Below are 15,779 nucleotides of genomic sequence, written 5' to 3'. Positions count from 1 at the left end.
GGTCCCAAGTTACAGGGGAACGGTCCCAAAATATCCCAAAGTGACCCCAAAATATCCCAGAGTGACCCCAAATATCCCAGAGTGACCCCAAATATCCCAGAGTGACCCCAAAATATCCCAGAGTGACCCAAAATATCCCAGAGTGACCCAAAATATCCCAGAGTGACCCCAAAATATCCCAGAGTGACGCAAAATATCCCAGAGTGACCCAAAATATCCCAGAGTGACCCCAAAATATCCCAAAGTGACCCCAAAATATCCCAGAGTGACCCCAAATATCCCAGAGTGACCCCAAATATCCCAGAGTGACCCCAAAATATCCCAAAGTGACCCCAAAATATCCCAGAGTGACCCCAAAATATCCCAGAGTGACCCCAAAATATCCCAGAGTGACCCCAAAATATCCCAAAGTGACCCCAAAATATCCCAAAGTGACCCCAAAATGTCCCAGAGTTACCCAAAATATCCCAGAGTGACCCCAAAATATCCCAAAGTGACCCCAAAATATCCCAGAGTGACCCCAAAATATCCCAAAGTGACCCCAAAATATCCCAAAGTGACCCCAAAATGTCCCAGAGTTACCCAAAATATCCCAGAGTGACCCCAAAATATCCCAAAGTGACCCCAAAATATCCCAGAGTGACCCCAAAATATCCCAAAGTGACCCCAAAATATCCCAGAGTGACCCCAAAATATCCCAGAGTGACCCAAAATATCCCAGAGTGACCCCAAAATATCCCAGAGTTACCCAAAATGTCCCAGAGTGACCCAAAATATCCCAGAGTGACCCCAAAATATCCCAAAGTGACCCAAAATATCCCAGAGTGACCCCAAAATATCCCAGAGTGACCCAAAATATCCCAAAGTGACCCCAAAATATCCCAGAGTGACCCCAAAATATCCCAAAGTGACCCCAAAATATCCCAAAGTGACCCCAAAATATCCCAGAGTGACCCAAAATATCCCAGAGTGACCCCAAAATATCCCAGAGTGACCCCAAAATGTCCCAGAGTGACCCAAAATATCCCAGAGTGACCCCAAAATATCCCAGAGTGACCCCAAAATGTCCCAGAGTTACCCAAAATATCCCAAAGTGACCCCAAAATATCCCAGAGTTACCCAAAATATCCCAGAGTTACCCAAAATATCCCAGAGTGACCCCAAAATATCCCAAAGTGACCCCAAAATATCCCAGAGTGACCCCAAAATATCCCAAAGTGACCCCAAAATGTCCCAGAGTTACCCAAAATATCCCAGAGTTACCCAAAATATCCCAAAGTGACCCCAAAATAACCCAAAGTGACCCCAAAATATCCCAGAGTGACCCAAAATATCCCAGAGTGACCCCAAAATATCCCAAAGTGACCCCAAAATGTCCCAGAGTGACCCAAAATATCCCAGAGTGACCCCAAAATATCCCAGAGTTACCCAAAATATCCCAGAGTGACCCCAAAATATCCCAGAGTTACCCAAAATATCCCAAAGTGACCCAAAATATCCCAGAGTGACCCCAAAATATCCCAGAGTGACCCAAAATATCCCAAAGTGACCCCAAAATATCCCAAAGTGACCCCAAAATATCCCAGAGTGACCCAAAATATCCCAGAGTTACCCAAAATATCCCAAAGTGACCCCAAAATATCCCAGAGTTACCCAAAATATCCCAGAGTGACCCCAAAATATCCCAAAGTGACCCCAAAATATCCCAGAGTGACCCCAAAATATCCCAGAGTTACCCAAAATATCCCAGAGTGACCCCAAAATATCCCAAAGTGACCCCAAAATATCCCAGAGTGACCCCAAAATATCCCAGAGTTACCCAAAATATCCCAAAGTGACCCCAAAATATCCCAAAGTGACCCCAAAATATCCCAGAGTTACCCAAAATATCCCAGAGTGACCCCAAAATATCCCAAAGTGACCCCAAAATATCCCAGAGTGACCCCAAAATATCCCAGAGTTACCCCAAAATATCCCAAAGTGACCCCAAAATATCCCAGAGTGACCCCAAAATATCCCAGAGTGACCCAAAATATCCCAGAGTTACCCAAAATATCCCAAAGTGACCCAAAATATCCCAGAGTGACCCCAAAATATCCCAGAGTGACCCCAAAATATCCCAGAGTGACCCCAAAATGTCCCAGAGTGACCCAAAATATCCCAGAGTGACCCCAAAATGTCCCAGAGTGACCCCAAAATATCCCAAAGTGACCCCAAAATATCCCAGAGTGACCCCAAAATATCCCAGAGTGACCCCAAAATATCCCAGAGTGACCCAAAATATCCCAGAGTTACCCAAAATATCCCAAAGTGACCCAAAATATCCCAGAGTGACCCCAAAATGTCCCAGAGTGACCCCAAAATATCCCAAAGTGACCCCAAAATATCCCAGAGTGACCCCAAAATATCCCAGAGTGACCCCAAAATATCCCAGAGTGACCCCAAAATGTCCCAGAGTTACCCAAAATATCCCAAAGTGACCCCAAAATATCCCAGAGTTACCCAAAATATCCCAAAGTGACCCCAAAATATCCCAGAGTGACCCCAAAATATCCCAAAGTGACCCCAAAATGTCCCAAAGTGACCCCAAAATATCCCAGAGTGACCCCAAAATATCCCAAAGTGACCCCAAAATATCCCAAAGTGACACCAAAATATCCCAAAGTGACCCCAAAATATCCCAGAGTGACCCCAAAATATCCCACAGTGACCCCAAAATATCCCAGAGTGACCCCAAAATATCCCAGAGTTACCCAAAATATCCCAAAGTGACCCCAAAATGTCCCAGAGTTACCCAAAATATCCCAAAGTGACCCCAAAATATCCCAGAGTGACCCCAAAATATCCCAGAGTTACCCAAAATATCCCAAAGTGACCCCAAAATATCCCAAAGTGACCCCAAAATATCCCAGAGTGACCCCAAAATATCCCAAAGTGACCCCAAAATATCCCAGAGTTACCCAAAATATCCCAGAGTGACCCCAAAATATCCCAAAGTGACCCCAAAATATCCCAGAGTGACCCCAAAATATCCCAAAGTGACCCCAAAATATCCCAAAGTGACCCCAAAATATCCCAGAGTTACCCAAAATATCCCAAAGTGACCCCAAAATATCCCAGAGTGACCCAAAATATCCCAAAGTGACCCCAAAATATCCCAAAGTGACCCCAAAATATCCCAGAGTGACCCCAAAATATCCCAAAGTGACCCCAAAATATCCCAGAGTGACCCCAAAATATCCCAAAGTGACCCCAAAATGTCCCAGAGTGACCCAAAATATCCCAGAGTGACCCCAAAATATCCCAGAGTTACCCAAAATATCCCAAAGTGACCCAAAATATCCCAGAGTGACCCCAAAATATCCCAGAGTTACCCAAAATATCCCAGAGTGACCCCAAAATATCCCAGAGTGACCCAAAATATCCCAAAGTGACCCCAAAATATCCCAAAGTGACCCCAAAATATCCCAGAGTGACCCCAAAATATCCCAGAGTTACCCAAAATATCCCAAAGTGACCCCAAAATATCCCAAAGTGACCCCAAAATATCCCAAAGTGACCCCAAAATATCCCAGAGTTACCCAAAATATCCCAGAGTGACCCCAAAATATCCCAAAGTGACCCCAAAATATCCCAGAGTGACCCCAAAATATCCCAGAGTTACCCAAAATATCCCAGAGTGACCCCAAAATATCCCAAAGTGACCCCAAAATATCCCAGAGTGACCCCAAAATATCCCAGAGTTACCCAAAATATCCCAAAGTGACCCCAAAATATCCCAAAGTGACCCCAAAATATCCCAGAGTTACCCAAAATATCCCAGAGTGACCCCAAAATATCCCAAAGTGACCCCAAAATATCCCAGAGTGACCCAAAATATCCCAGAGTTACCCAAAATATCCCAAAGTGACCCCAAAATATCCCAGAGTGACCCCAAAATATCCCAAAGTGACCCCAAAATATCCCAGAGTGACCCCAAAATATCCCACAGTGACCCCAAAATATCCCAGAGTGACCCCAAAATATCTCAAAGTGACCCCAAAATATCCCAAAGTGACCCCAAAATGTCCCAGAGTGACCCAAAATATCCCAAAGTGACCCCAAAATATCCCAGAGTTACCCAAAATATCCCAGAGTGACCCCAAAATATCCCAGAGTGACCCCAAAATATCCCAGAGTGACCCCAAAATGTCCCAGAGTTACCCAAAATATCCCAAAGTGACCCCAAAATATCCCAAAGTGACCCCAAAATATCCCAGAGTTACCCAAAATATCCCAAAGTGACCCCAAAATATCCCAGAGTGACCCCAAAATATCCCAGAGTGACCCCAAAATATCCCAAAGTGACCCCAAAATATCCCAAAGTGACCCCAAAATATCCCAGAGCTACCCAAAATATCCCAAAGTGACCCCAAAATATCCCAGAGTTACCCAAAATATCCCAGAGTGACCCCAAAATATCCCAAAGTGACCCCAAAATATCCCAGAGTGACCCCAAAATATCCCAGAGTGACCCAAAATATCCCAAAGTGACCCCAAAATGTCCCAAAGTGACCCCAAAATATCCCAGTTACCCAAAATATCCCAAAGTGACCCCAAAATATCCCAAAGTGACCCCAAAATATCCCAGAGTGACCCCAAAATATCCCAGAGTTACCCAAAATATCCCAAAGTGACCCCAAAAGATCCCAAAGTGACCCCAAAATATCCCAGAGTGACCCAAAATATCCCAGAGAGAGCCCAAAATATCCCAGAGTGACCCAAAATATCCCAAAGTGACCCCAAAATATCCCAAAGTGACCCAAAATATCCCAAAGTGACCCCAAAATATCCCAGTTACCCAAAATATCCCAAAGTGACCCCAAAATATCCCAGAGTGACCCCAAAATATCCCAGAGTGACCCCAAAATATCCCAGAGTGACCCCAAAATATCCCAAAGTGACCCCAAAATGTCCCAGAGTGACCCAAAATACCCCAAAGTGACCCCAAAATATCCCAGAGTGACCCAAAATATCCCAGAGTGACCCCAAAATATCCCAGAGTGACCCAAAATATCCCAAAGTGACCCCAAAATATCCCAAAGTGACCCAAAATATCCCAGAGTGACCCCAAAATATCCCAGAGTTACCCAAAATATCCCAAAGTGACCCCAAAATATCCCAGAGTTACCCAAAATATCCCAAAGTGACCCCAAAATATCCCAAAGTGACCCCAAAATATCCCAGAGTTACCCAAAATATCCCAGAGTGACCCCAAAATATCCCAGAGTGACCCCAAAATATCCCAGAGTTACCCAAAATATCCCAAAGTGACCCCAAAATATCCCAAAGTGACCCCAAAATGTCCCAGAGTTACCCAAAATATCCCAAAGTGACCCCAAAATATCCCAGAGTGACCCCAAAATATCCCAGAGTGACCCAAAATATCCCAGAGTGACCCAAAATATCCCAAAGTGACCCCAAAATATCCCAGAGTGACCCCAAAATGTCCCAGAGTGACCCCAAAATATCCCAGAGTGACCCCAAAATGTCCCAGAGTGACCCAAAATATCCCAGAGTGACCCCAAAATATCTAAAAGTGACCCCAAAATATCCCAGAGTGACCCCAAAATATCCCAGAGTGACCCCAAAATATCCCAGAGTGACCCCAAAATATCCTGAAATTATCCAAAAATAAACTGAAATTACCCCAAAATATCCCAAAATTACCCCAAAATGTCCTGTAATTACCCCAAAATATCCCAAATTACCCCAAAATATCCCAAATTTATCCAAAATATCCCAAATTGACCCCAGAATATCCTGAAACTATCCCAAAAATATCCTGAAATTATCCCAAAATGAACTGAAATGACCCAAAATACCCCAAAGTGACCCCAAAATATCCCAAAATCCCCCTCAAAATCCCCTCAGGAGACCCCAAAATCCTCTCAGGACCCCAAATTCTCCCCATGGACCCCCCCAAAAATCCCCTCAGATCTCCCCAAATCCCCTCAGGACCCCCCAAAAATCCCCTCAGATCTCCCCAAATCCCCTCAGGACCCCCCAAAAATCCCCTCAGATCTCCCCAAATCCCCTCAGATCTCCCCAAATCTCCTCAGACCACCCAAAATCCCCTCACGAACCCCAAATCTCCTCAGACCCCCCCCCCCCCAAATTACCTCAGATCCCCCAAATCCCTTCAGGAACCCAAATGTTCCCTCAGACCCGCCCCCCCCAATTCCCCTCACGACCCAAATTCTTACTCACCTTCCCCCAAAATCCCCTCACGACCCCCAATTCCCCCTCAGACCCCCCCAAAATCCCCTCACAAACTCAAAATCCCCTCAGACTCTCCCAATTTCCCCCAGACTCCCCAAAATCCCCTCAGATCTCTCCAATTTCTCCTCAGACTCCCCAAAATCCCCTCACAAACCCCAAATCTCCTCAGACTCCCCAAAATCCCCTCACAAACCCCAAATCTCCTCAGACCCCCCCCCCAATCCCCTCAGATCTCCCCAATTTCCCCTCAGACCGCCCCCAAATCCCCTCACAAATCCCAAATCTCCTCAGACCCCCAAAATCCCCTCACAAACCCCAAATCTCCTCAGACCCCCAAAATCCCCTCACAAACCCCAAATCTCCCTCAGACCCCCCCCCAATCCCCTCAGATCTCCCCAATTTCCCCTCAGACCGCCCCCAAATCCCCTCACAAACCCCAAATCTCCCTCAGACCCCCAAAATCCCCTCACAAACCCCAAATCTCCTCAGACCCCCAAAATCCCCTCACAAACCCCAAATCTCCTCAGACCCCCAAAATCCCCTCACAAACCCCAAATCTCCCTCAGACCCCCCCCCCAATCCCCTCAGATCTCCCCAATTTCCCCTCAGACCGCCCCCAAATCCCCTCACAAACCCCAAATCTCCTCAGACCACCCAAAATCCCCTCACAAACCCCAAATCTCCTCAGACCCCCCACCCAAATCCCCTCCGGACACCAAGTCTCCCTCAGCTCCCCCCGCCCCCACCACGGCCGGTGCCCCCGAGCCCTCCCCCGGGTCCCCGCTAACCGCGGTCGCTGTCGCCCATCCCGCGCTGCCGGGGGGGGTCCCGGGGCTCCCTCGGCGCCCCCAAATCCCGCCCCGCCCCCCCCGGGCCGCGGCCCCCCCCCCGCGGCCTCGGCCCCGCTCCGCCACCGCCGGGCCCCGCCGGGACCACAATGCACCGCGTTTCCGCCGGATGTTGTAGCCGACGCAGCAACAGCAGCAGCTTCCGCCCAGACTTCTGCCAGTGCAGGGTTCTGATTGGTCGCCGTCGCGTTTCCCGCTTCCCGCGGAAGCTATCGCGAGAGAGGCTGCGACGCCATCTTTGTTGAGGGGATTTCCGCCCGCTCCTTACACAATCCCCGTTCCTTCATAAATCCAAGCAGCAACGTCGAAGTCCATACTAAAAAGCCCAGATTGAGCCTAAATCCCCTGGAGCTCAGCCAAAGCGCCTCAATCCATCTGGAAGCTTCACCCAGGAACTCTCGACCGGCGCAATAGGCCTAGTTCTAGAGCGAAGCCGGGCTGCCATCTTGGTTGAGGGCACTTCCGCCTGCTCCTCCACGCGCTCCCACGCGCGGGCGGGCCGAAGGGATTCCAAGCGCGGCCTGCAAGCCCCGATTTCCGCCGAGGTTCTCCCAAATTCAGCCTCAAACCCCGCTGGAGCCCTCGAAAAAGAGCCGGGACAGCTCCAGCTGAAGCCGTGGGAAAATGCCGGAACCAGCGCTGCCATCTTGGTTGAGGGCACTTCCGCCCGGTGCTCCTCAGGCTGGCTGGACAAGGAAGCCGCGAATCCACCTGGGAAAGCCCAAATTCAGGCGAAAATCCCCGAATGCAGCCGAAAAAATTCCCGAATGCAGCCGAAAACCCCCGAATGCCAACTGAAGTCCCCTTAGGGTCTCGCCCAGAACACGTCCGGCACACCCAGCAAGTCTCGCGAGAACAGGCGCGAAGCCTCGCCGCCATCTTTGTTAAGGGCGCTCCCGCCTCTTCTCGGAGTTCTCCCTCCCCCTGGCGGGATAAAGAGATTCCAAATCCGGGTCACGTGTGTCACCTGTGTGTCACCTGTGTGTGTGTCACCTGCGTGTGTCACCTGCGTGTCACCTGTGTGTGTGTCACCTGTGTGTGTCACCTGTGTCACCCCATAACCACAGTCCCGCTGCCCATCCCCAATGTCCCCTCAATGTCCCCTCAGTGTCCCCAGTGTCCTCAATGTCCCCGATGTCCCCAATCCCCCCAATGTCCCCTCAATGTCCCCCCAATGTCCCCTCAGTGTCCCCATTGTCCCCCCAATGTCCCCAATGTCCCCTCAGTGTCCCCTCAATGTCCCCTCAATGTCCCCGATGTCCCCAATCCCCCCAATGTCCCCTCAATGTCCCCCCAATGTCCCCTCAGTGTCCCCATTGTCCCCCCAATGTCCCCAGTGTCCCCTCAGTGTCCCCTCAGTGTCCCCTCAATGTCCCCTCAGTGTCCCCTCAGTGTCCCCAATGTCCCCTCAGTGTCCCCAATGTCCCTCAATGTCCCCTCAGTGTCCCCTCAGTGTCCCCAATGTCCCCTCAGTGTCCCCAATGTCCCTCAATGTCCCCTCAGTGTCCCCTTAGTGTCCCCTCAGTGTCCCCAATGTCCCCTTAGTGTCCCCTCAGTGTCCCCTCAGTGTCCCCAATGTCCCCTCAGTGTCCCTGGCCCCGTTGCTGACGCAGCTCCAGGCCCTCGGTGCCGCCATCCTTGGGGACAGCGGTGACATCATCGGGGGACACTGGTGACATCATCGGGGAGCGGCGACATCATTGAGGGAACCAGTGACATCATCGGGGAGTTGTGATGTCATTGGGGGACTGGTGATGTCATCAGGGAGAGGTGACGTCATTGATGGAGCGGTGACATCATCAGAGGAGTAGTGACATCATTGATAGTATCTGTGACGTCATCAGGAAGACATTACATCACAGGGGAGTGATGACATAATCAGTGTCACCATGACGGTAACTGTGACATCACCAGGATGACGATGACATCATTACATAGATGACATCACAACGATGTCAAGACAGGAACGATGGTGATGACGTCACAGAGATTGCGGTGATGCCACAGCGACGGCGATGGTGTCACAGTGGCACTGATGGCATCACAAAAATTGTGGTGACGTCACAATGACGATAACGACATCACAGCGATAGTGACAGCTTCACAGTGGCATTGATGATGTCACAACTATGGTGGTGACATCACAGAGATGGCGTCTGTGACGTCACAGACAGAACGATGACATCACAGAGATGGCGGTGACATCAAAGCAATGGTGATGACGTCAGAGAGATGGTGATAAAATCACAGAGATTCTGATGATGTCACAGAGATGGAGATGACATCAGACACGGCAGTGGCATCACTGAGACTGTGATGACATCACAGAGAGGGTGATGACATCACAGAGATGGCAATGATGTCACATAGACAACGGTGACGTCAAAGCAATGGCGATGACGTCACAGAGACGGCAGTGACATCAGAACAACAGCGATGACATCACAGATGCAGCGATGACGTCACAGATGCCGTGATGACGTCACACCGACGAGCTCGGGCAGATCTCCGATTTCCTCCCCCTGGGATTTGGATTTGGGTTTGGATTGGAGACGTGAAACACTTGGAGGTTTCTGTGCTCTTTTCTCAATCTCTCCTTTCCTCACGGCAGCCAAACAAACGTGAGCACGAAAAGGGACCACGAAAAGGGACAGCAAAAAGTGACAATGAAAAGTGACAATGAAAAGTGACGATGAAAAGGGATGATGTAAAAGTGACACCGAAAAGGGACGATGAAAGGTGACGATGAAAAGTGACAAAAAAGTGACAATGAAAAGGGATGAGGAAAAGGGACAATAAACAGGGACAATAAGAAGGGACAATGAGCAGTGACAATAAAGCAGTGACAATAAAGCAGAGGTGACAATAAAGCAGGGTGACAATAAAGCAGTGACAATAAAGCAGTGACAATAAACAGTGACAATAAAGCAGGGTGACAATAAAGCAGTGACAATAAAGCAGTGACAATAAAGCAGAGGTGACAATAAAGCAGTGACAATAAAGCAGTGACAATAAACAGTGACAATAAAGCAGGGTGACAATAAAGCAGGGGTGACAATAAAGCAGTGACAATAAAGCAGTGACAATAAAGCAGGGTGACAATAAAGCAGTGACAATAAAGCAGTGACAATAAAGCAGGGGTGACAATAAAGCAGGGTGACAATGAGCAGTGACAATAAAGCAGTGACAATAAAGCAGGGTGACAATAAAGCAGGGTGACAATAAAGCAGTGACAATAAAGCAGTGACAATAAAGCAGGGTGACAATAAAGCAGTGACAATAAAGCAGTGACAATAAAGCAGGGTGACAATAAAGCAGTGACAATAAAGCAGGGTGACAATAAAGCAGGGGTGACAATAAAGCAGTGACAATAAAGCAGTGACAATAAAGCAGGGTGACAATAAAGCAGTGACAATAAAGCAGTGACAATAAAGCAGGGTGACAATAAAGCAGTGACAATAAAGCAGTGACAATAAAGCAGGGTGACAATAAAGCAGTGACAATAAAGCAGTGACAATAAAGCAGTGACAATAAAGCAGGGTGACAATAAAGCAGGGTGACAATAAAGCAGCGCCGATGGAAAGCCAGGCCCTGCTGAAGGCTCCATCCAGCGCCCCCAACCCCTCTGACGGCGCCGTTTCCTTCTCCCGAGGCCGCCTCCTTCCAGCCAAGGGTTGGTGATTGACAGCACGGCCCGGCCCGGCCCGGCCCGGCCCGGCCCGCTGCGCTCATCCCTGCCCCAGCTCCCACTGCGGCCCCGACCGCGGGCACTGGGAGGGACTGGGAGGGACTGGGAGGGACTGGGATGGAACTGGGATGGGCTGGGAGGGACTGGGATGGACTGGGAGGGACTGGGAGGGACTGGGAGGGAATGGGATGGACTGGGACGGACTGGGAGGGACTGGGAGGGAATGGGACGGACTGGGATGGACTGGGACAGACTGGGACGGACTGGGAGGGACTGGGAACTGGGATGGACTGGGAGGGACTGGGAACTGGGATGGACTGGGACAGACTGGGAGGGACTGGGAGCTGGGATGGACTGGGACCAGAGCCTGAACTGATTTCCCATGGAATTCCCGTGGATTTTTTGGGATTTCCCGTGGAATTCCCGGGATTTTGCTGTTCTATTTTTTGGGATGGCCCCTCCCCCTTTCCCCTCCCCCCCCCGGTTTCGGTTTCGATTCTCAGGCTCCGCCCCCTCTTTGCCCACGCCCATTTCTCTGCTCCAACCAATCAGTGCCTGGTGTGGAGTTGTGGGCGCGGCCTGAACGAGGTCCTGGAAGGGGAAAAGAGGCAGGAAGGGGGAATGGGGTCCTGGAAGGGGGAATGGGGTCCTGGAAGGGGAAATGGGGTCCAGGAAGGGGAAATGGGGTCCTGGAAGGGGAAATGGGGTCCAGGAAGGGGAAATGAGGGTCCTGGAAGGGGGAAGGAAGGTTCTGGAAGGGGGAATGGGGTCCTGGAAGGGGGAATGGGGTCCAGGAAGGGGAAATGGGGTCCAGGAAGGGGAAATGGGGTCCTGGAAGGGGAAATGGGGTCCAGGAAGGGGAAATGAGGGTCCTGGAAGGGGGAAGGAAGGTTCTGGAAGGGGGAATGGGGTCCTGGAAGGGGAAATGGGGTCCTGGAAGGGGGAATGGGGTCCTGGAAGGGGGAATGGGGTCCTGGAAGGGGGAATGAGGGTCCTGGAAGGGGGAATGGGGTCCTGGAAGGGGGAATGAGGGTCCTGGAAGGGGAAATGGGGTCCTGGAAGGGGAAATGAGGGTCCTGGAAGGGGGAATGGGGTCCTGGAAGGGGGAATGAGGGTCCTGGAAGCGGGAATGGGGTCCTGGAAGGGGGAAGGAGGGTCCTGGAAGGGGGAATGGGGTCCTGGAAGGGGGAATGGGGTCCTGGAAGGGGAAATGAGGGTCCTGGAAGGGGGAAGGAAGGTTCTGGAAGGGGGAAGGAGGGTTCTGGAAGGGGGAATGAGGGTTGTGAAGGATCAAATGGGGTCCTACAGATGGAATTCAGGACCCTCATTTCCCCTGCCAGGACCCCCCATTTATCCCCTTGGGGCCCTGATTTACCCTTTCAGGACCCTAAATGACACCTGTAGGACCCCATTTCCCCTTCCAGGACCCCGTTTCCCCCTCCAGGACCTTGATGCCTTGGTTTCCATGGTAACAGAGGGTCCTGGAAGGGTAAAGGAGGCCCCGGGGGGGATTTCCCTGTCCCCAAAGTGTCCCCAGGAATTCCCATTAGGATCTGGGGGAAATTTCAATGAAAATTCCCAGAAAATTCCCCAAATTTGTTCCAAACCCCGTGCGGGGGAGGGGACAAGCGACGCCAGCGACGTCCCCCGGTGACGTCACCGTCCCCGATGGCGTCACAGCGGTGACGTCGCTGTCCCCGCAGCAGCCTGGGGATGTCCCCGACGGCTTTTTTGGCAGCGCTCGGCCCCCGGGGCCGCTCGGGAGGAGCCTTTGGATGACCCCGAGCGTCCCCAGCAGGTGACGCGCGGCCAGGTCGGCGCTGGCCTCCCACAGCCGCTCGGCCCGGGGCCACCTCGGCCACCAAAGCCTCGGGGACATCGGGGAGCGTCTCCTTCGCCACCTCCGCCCGCCGTTTCCTCGGGGCGGCCGCGATCCCCCGGCTCTCGGCCACCGCGGCCTCTTCAAATTCCCCGATGGCCGCCGGAGCCTCCTCGGCGGCCTCCCCCACGCGGCTCTCGCACCTGTTCGAGTCCGGCCCGGGCGGACCCCGCGGTGGCCAGGGTGTCACCTGGGCAGGTGTCCCCAGGGGTGGCCAGGGTGTCACCTGGGCAGGTGTCCCCAGGGGTGGCCAGGGTGTCACCTGGGGAGGTGTCCCCAGGGGTGGCCAGGGTGTCACCTGGGCAGGTGTCCCCGGGGTGGCCAGGGTGTCACCTGGGCAGGTGTCCCTGGGATGACCAGGGTGTCACCTGGGCAGGTGTCCCTGGGATGACCAGGGTGTCACCTGGGGAGGTGTCCCCGGGGGTGGCCCAGGGTGTCACCTGGGCAGGTGTCCCCAGGGTTGGCCCAGGGTGTCACCTGGGCAGGTGTCCCCGGGGTGGCCAGGGTGTCACCTGGGCAGGTGTCCCCGGGGTTGGCCCAGGGTGTCACCTGGGCAGGTGTCCCCGGGGTTGGCCCAGGGTGTCACCTGGGCAGGTGTCCCCGGGGTGGCCAGGGTGTCACCTGGGCAGGTGTCCCCGGGCAGGTGTCCCCAGGGTGCCCCTCAGGCGCTCGGCGAAGGCGTCCAGGGCCTTGCGCAGGGACTTTGGGGACGCGGCCGGCAGCGACTTCAGCAGGGACACGAACAGCTGGGGAGGGGACAGCGGAGGTGGCGGGGACCTCGTGGCGCTCGCGGCGTCCTGGGGTCCCCTCTGTCCCCTCCCTGGAGGGCTCTGCTGTCCCCTGTGTCACCCTGTGCCACCCCCTGTCCCTGTCACCCTGTGTCACCCTGTGCCACCCCCTGTCCCTGTCACCCTGTGTCACCCCCTGTCCCTGTGTCACCCTGTGTCACCCCCTGTCCCTGTGTCACCCTGTGCCACCTCCTGTCCCTGTCACCCTGTGCCACCCCCTGTCCCTGTGTCACCCTGTGTCACCCTGTGCCACCCCCTGTCCCTGTGTCACCCTGTGCCACCCCCTGTCCCTGTCACCCTGTGCCACCCCCTGTCCCTGTGTCACCCTGTGCCACCCCCTGTCCCTGTCACCCTGTGCCACCCCCTGTCCCTCTGTCACCATGTGTCACCCCCTGTCCCTGTGTCACCCTGTGTCATCCTGTGTCACCCTCCTGTCCCTGTGTCACCCTGTGTCATCCTGTGTCACCCTCCTGTCCCTCTGTCACCCTGTGTCACCCCCTGTCCCTGTGTCACTCTGTGCCACCCCCTGTCCCTCTGTCACCCTGTGCCACCCCCTGTCCCTGTGTCACCCTGTGTCACCCCGTGCCACCCCCTCATCCCCTCTGTCCTCTCCCTGTCCCCTCCCCTGTCCCCTCTGTCCCCTCCCGCCCCCCGTCCCGGGATTGTCGCACCTCCTGGAGCTCCATGGCCTTGGGGACACTCCGGGGCCGCGACACTCGGGGGTGGACGCAGGACAAAGGGGGGGGGGGAGGGACACGCGGGACACGAGGGGACACGAGGGACACGCGGGACACGAGGGGACACGAGGGACACGCGGGGACACGAGGGACACGCGGGACACGAGGGACACGCGGGACACGAGGGACACGCGGGGACGTGGCGGTGCCGGAAGGGGGAAGGGCGAGGTGACGTCACCGCCCCGCCCGCGGGGCCATCGCAGGGTCCCCAATGTCCCCCCGATATCCCCAATGTCCCCCCGATGTCCCCAGTGCCCCCCGATGTCCCCAATGTCCCCCCGATGTCCCCAATGTCCCCCCGATGTCCCCAGTGCCCCCCGATATCCCCAATGTCCCCTCGATGTCCCCAGTGCCCCCCGATGTCCCCAATGTCCCCCCGATGTCCCCAATGTCCCCCCGATGTCCCCAGTGCCCCCCGATGTCCCCAGTGCCCCCCGATATCCCCAATGTCCCCTCGATGTCCCCAGTGCCCCCCGATGTCCCCAATGTCCCCCGATGTCCCCAGTGCCCCCCGATGTCCCCAATGTCCCCCCGATATCCCCAATGTCCCCCCGATGTCCCCAGTGCCCCCCGATATCCCCAATGTCCCCCCGATGTCCCCAATGTCCCCCCCGATGTCCCCAATGTCCCCCCGATGTCCCCAGTGCCCCCCGATATCCCCAATGTCCCCTCGATGTCCCCAGTGCCCCCCGATGTCCCCAATGTCCCCCCGATGTCCCCAATGTCCCCCCGATGTCCCCAGTGCCCCCCCTGATGTCCTGCTTAGGACACTTGGACACACACTGGGGACCTGTTGGGGACACTGGGGACCTGTTGGGGACATTGGGGGGGACCCTGGGGACACCCTGGGGTCCTGCTGGGGACACTGGGGACACACCGGGGTAGTGTTGGGGACATTGGGGGACACTGGGGTCGTGTTGGGAACACTGGGGACACCCTGGGGACCTGTTAGGGACATTGGGGGGGACACTGGGGACACTGGGGTCCCGTTGGGGATACTGGAGGGGACACTGGGGTCCTGCTGGGGACACTGGGGTGGTGTTGGGGACACGGGGGACACACTGGGCTTCTATTGGAGACACTGAGGGGACACTGGTGACACCCTGGGGTCCTGCTGGGGACACTTGGGATCCTGTTGGGGACACTGGGGGACACTGGGGTAACCCTGGGGTCCTGCTGGGGACACCGGGGGGGAAACTGGGGTCCTTTTGGGGACACTGGGGGACACTGGGAACATACTGGGGTTGTGTTGGGGACACTGGGGGCACCCTGGGGTCCTGCTGGGGACACCGGGGACACCCAGGCATTCTGTTTGGGACACTGTGGACACCCTGGGGTCCTGCTGGGGACACTGGGGGGACACCGGGGGCACCCTGGGGACACCGGGGACACCCTGGGGTCCCGCTGGGGACACCGCGGTGACATTGGGGCCATCACGGTGACCCAGAACGGGACAAGGGGACCTCAGGCTGACCCCGGTGTCCCCGAGGCAAAGACTCCGGGCTGTCCCCGAGGTCCCCGGCGTCCCTCGGGGGGACGACGCCACCCCCGCGTCCCCCGCCCGCTCCCTCCCCCTGC

General features: G+C 54.5%; 1 protein-coding gene across 1 annotated transcript in view; it reads right to left on the bottom strand.

Moving 5' to 3' along the window:
• RXRB (retinoid X receptor beta) overlaps window positions 1–7,183 on the bottom strand; it is a 28,833-nt gene extending 21,650 nt beyond the window's left edge. Inside the window, exon 1 of the mRNA XM_062512301.1 lies at window positions 7,050–7,183. Within this exon, the coding sequence (XP_062368285.1) occupies window positions 7,050–7,068 (19 nt within the window). The 5' untranslated portion in view covers window positions 7,069–7,183. The remainder of the gene's footprint in view (window positions 1–7,049) is intronic.
• Window positions 7,184–15,779: the final 8,596 nt, after the last annotated feature.

Source organism: Cinclus cinclus, chromosome 35 (assembly GCF_963662255.1).
Source record: "Cinclus cinclus chromosome 35, bCinCin1.1, whole genome shotgun sequence".
NCBI classification, from domain to species: domain Eukaryota; kingdom Metazoa; phylum Chordata; class Aves; order Passeriformes; family Cinclidae; genus Cinclus; species Cinclus cinclus.
Note: the sequence above shows the minus strand (reverse complement) of the source record. Positions and strands in the feature narration are given on the sequence as shown.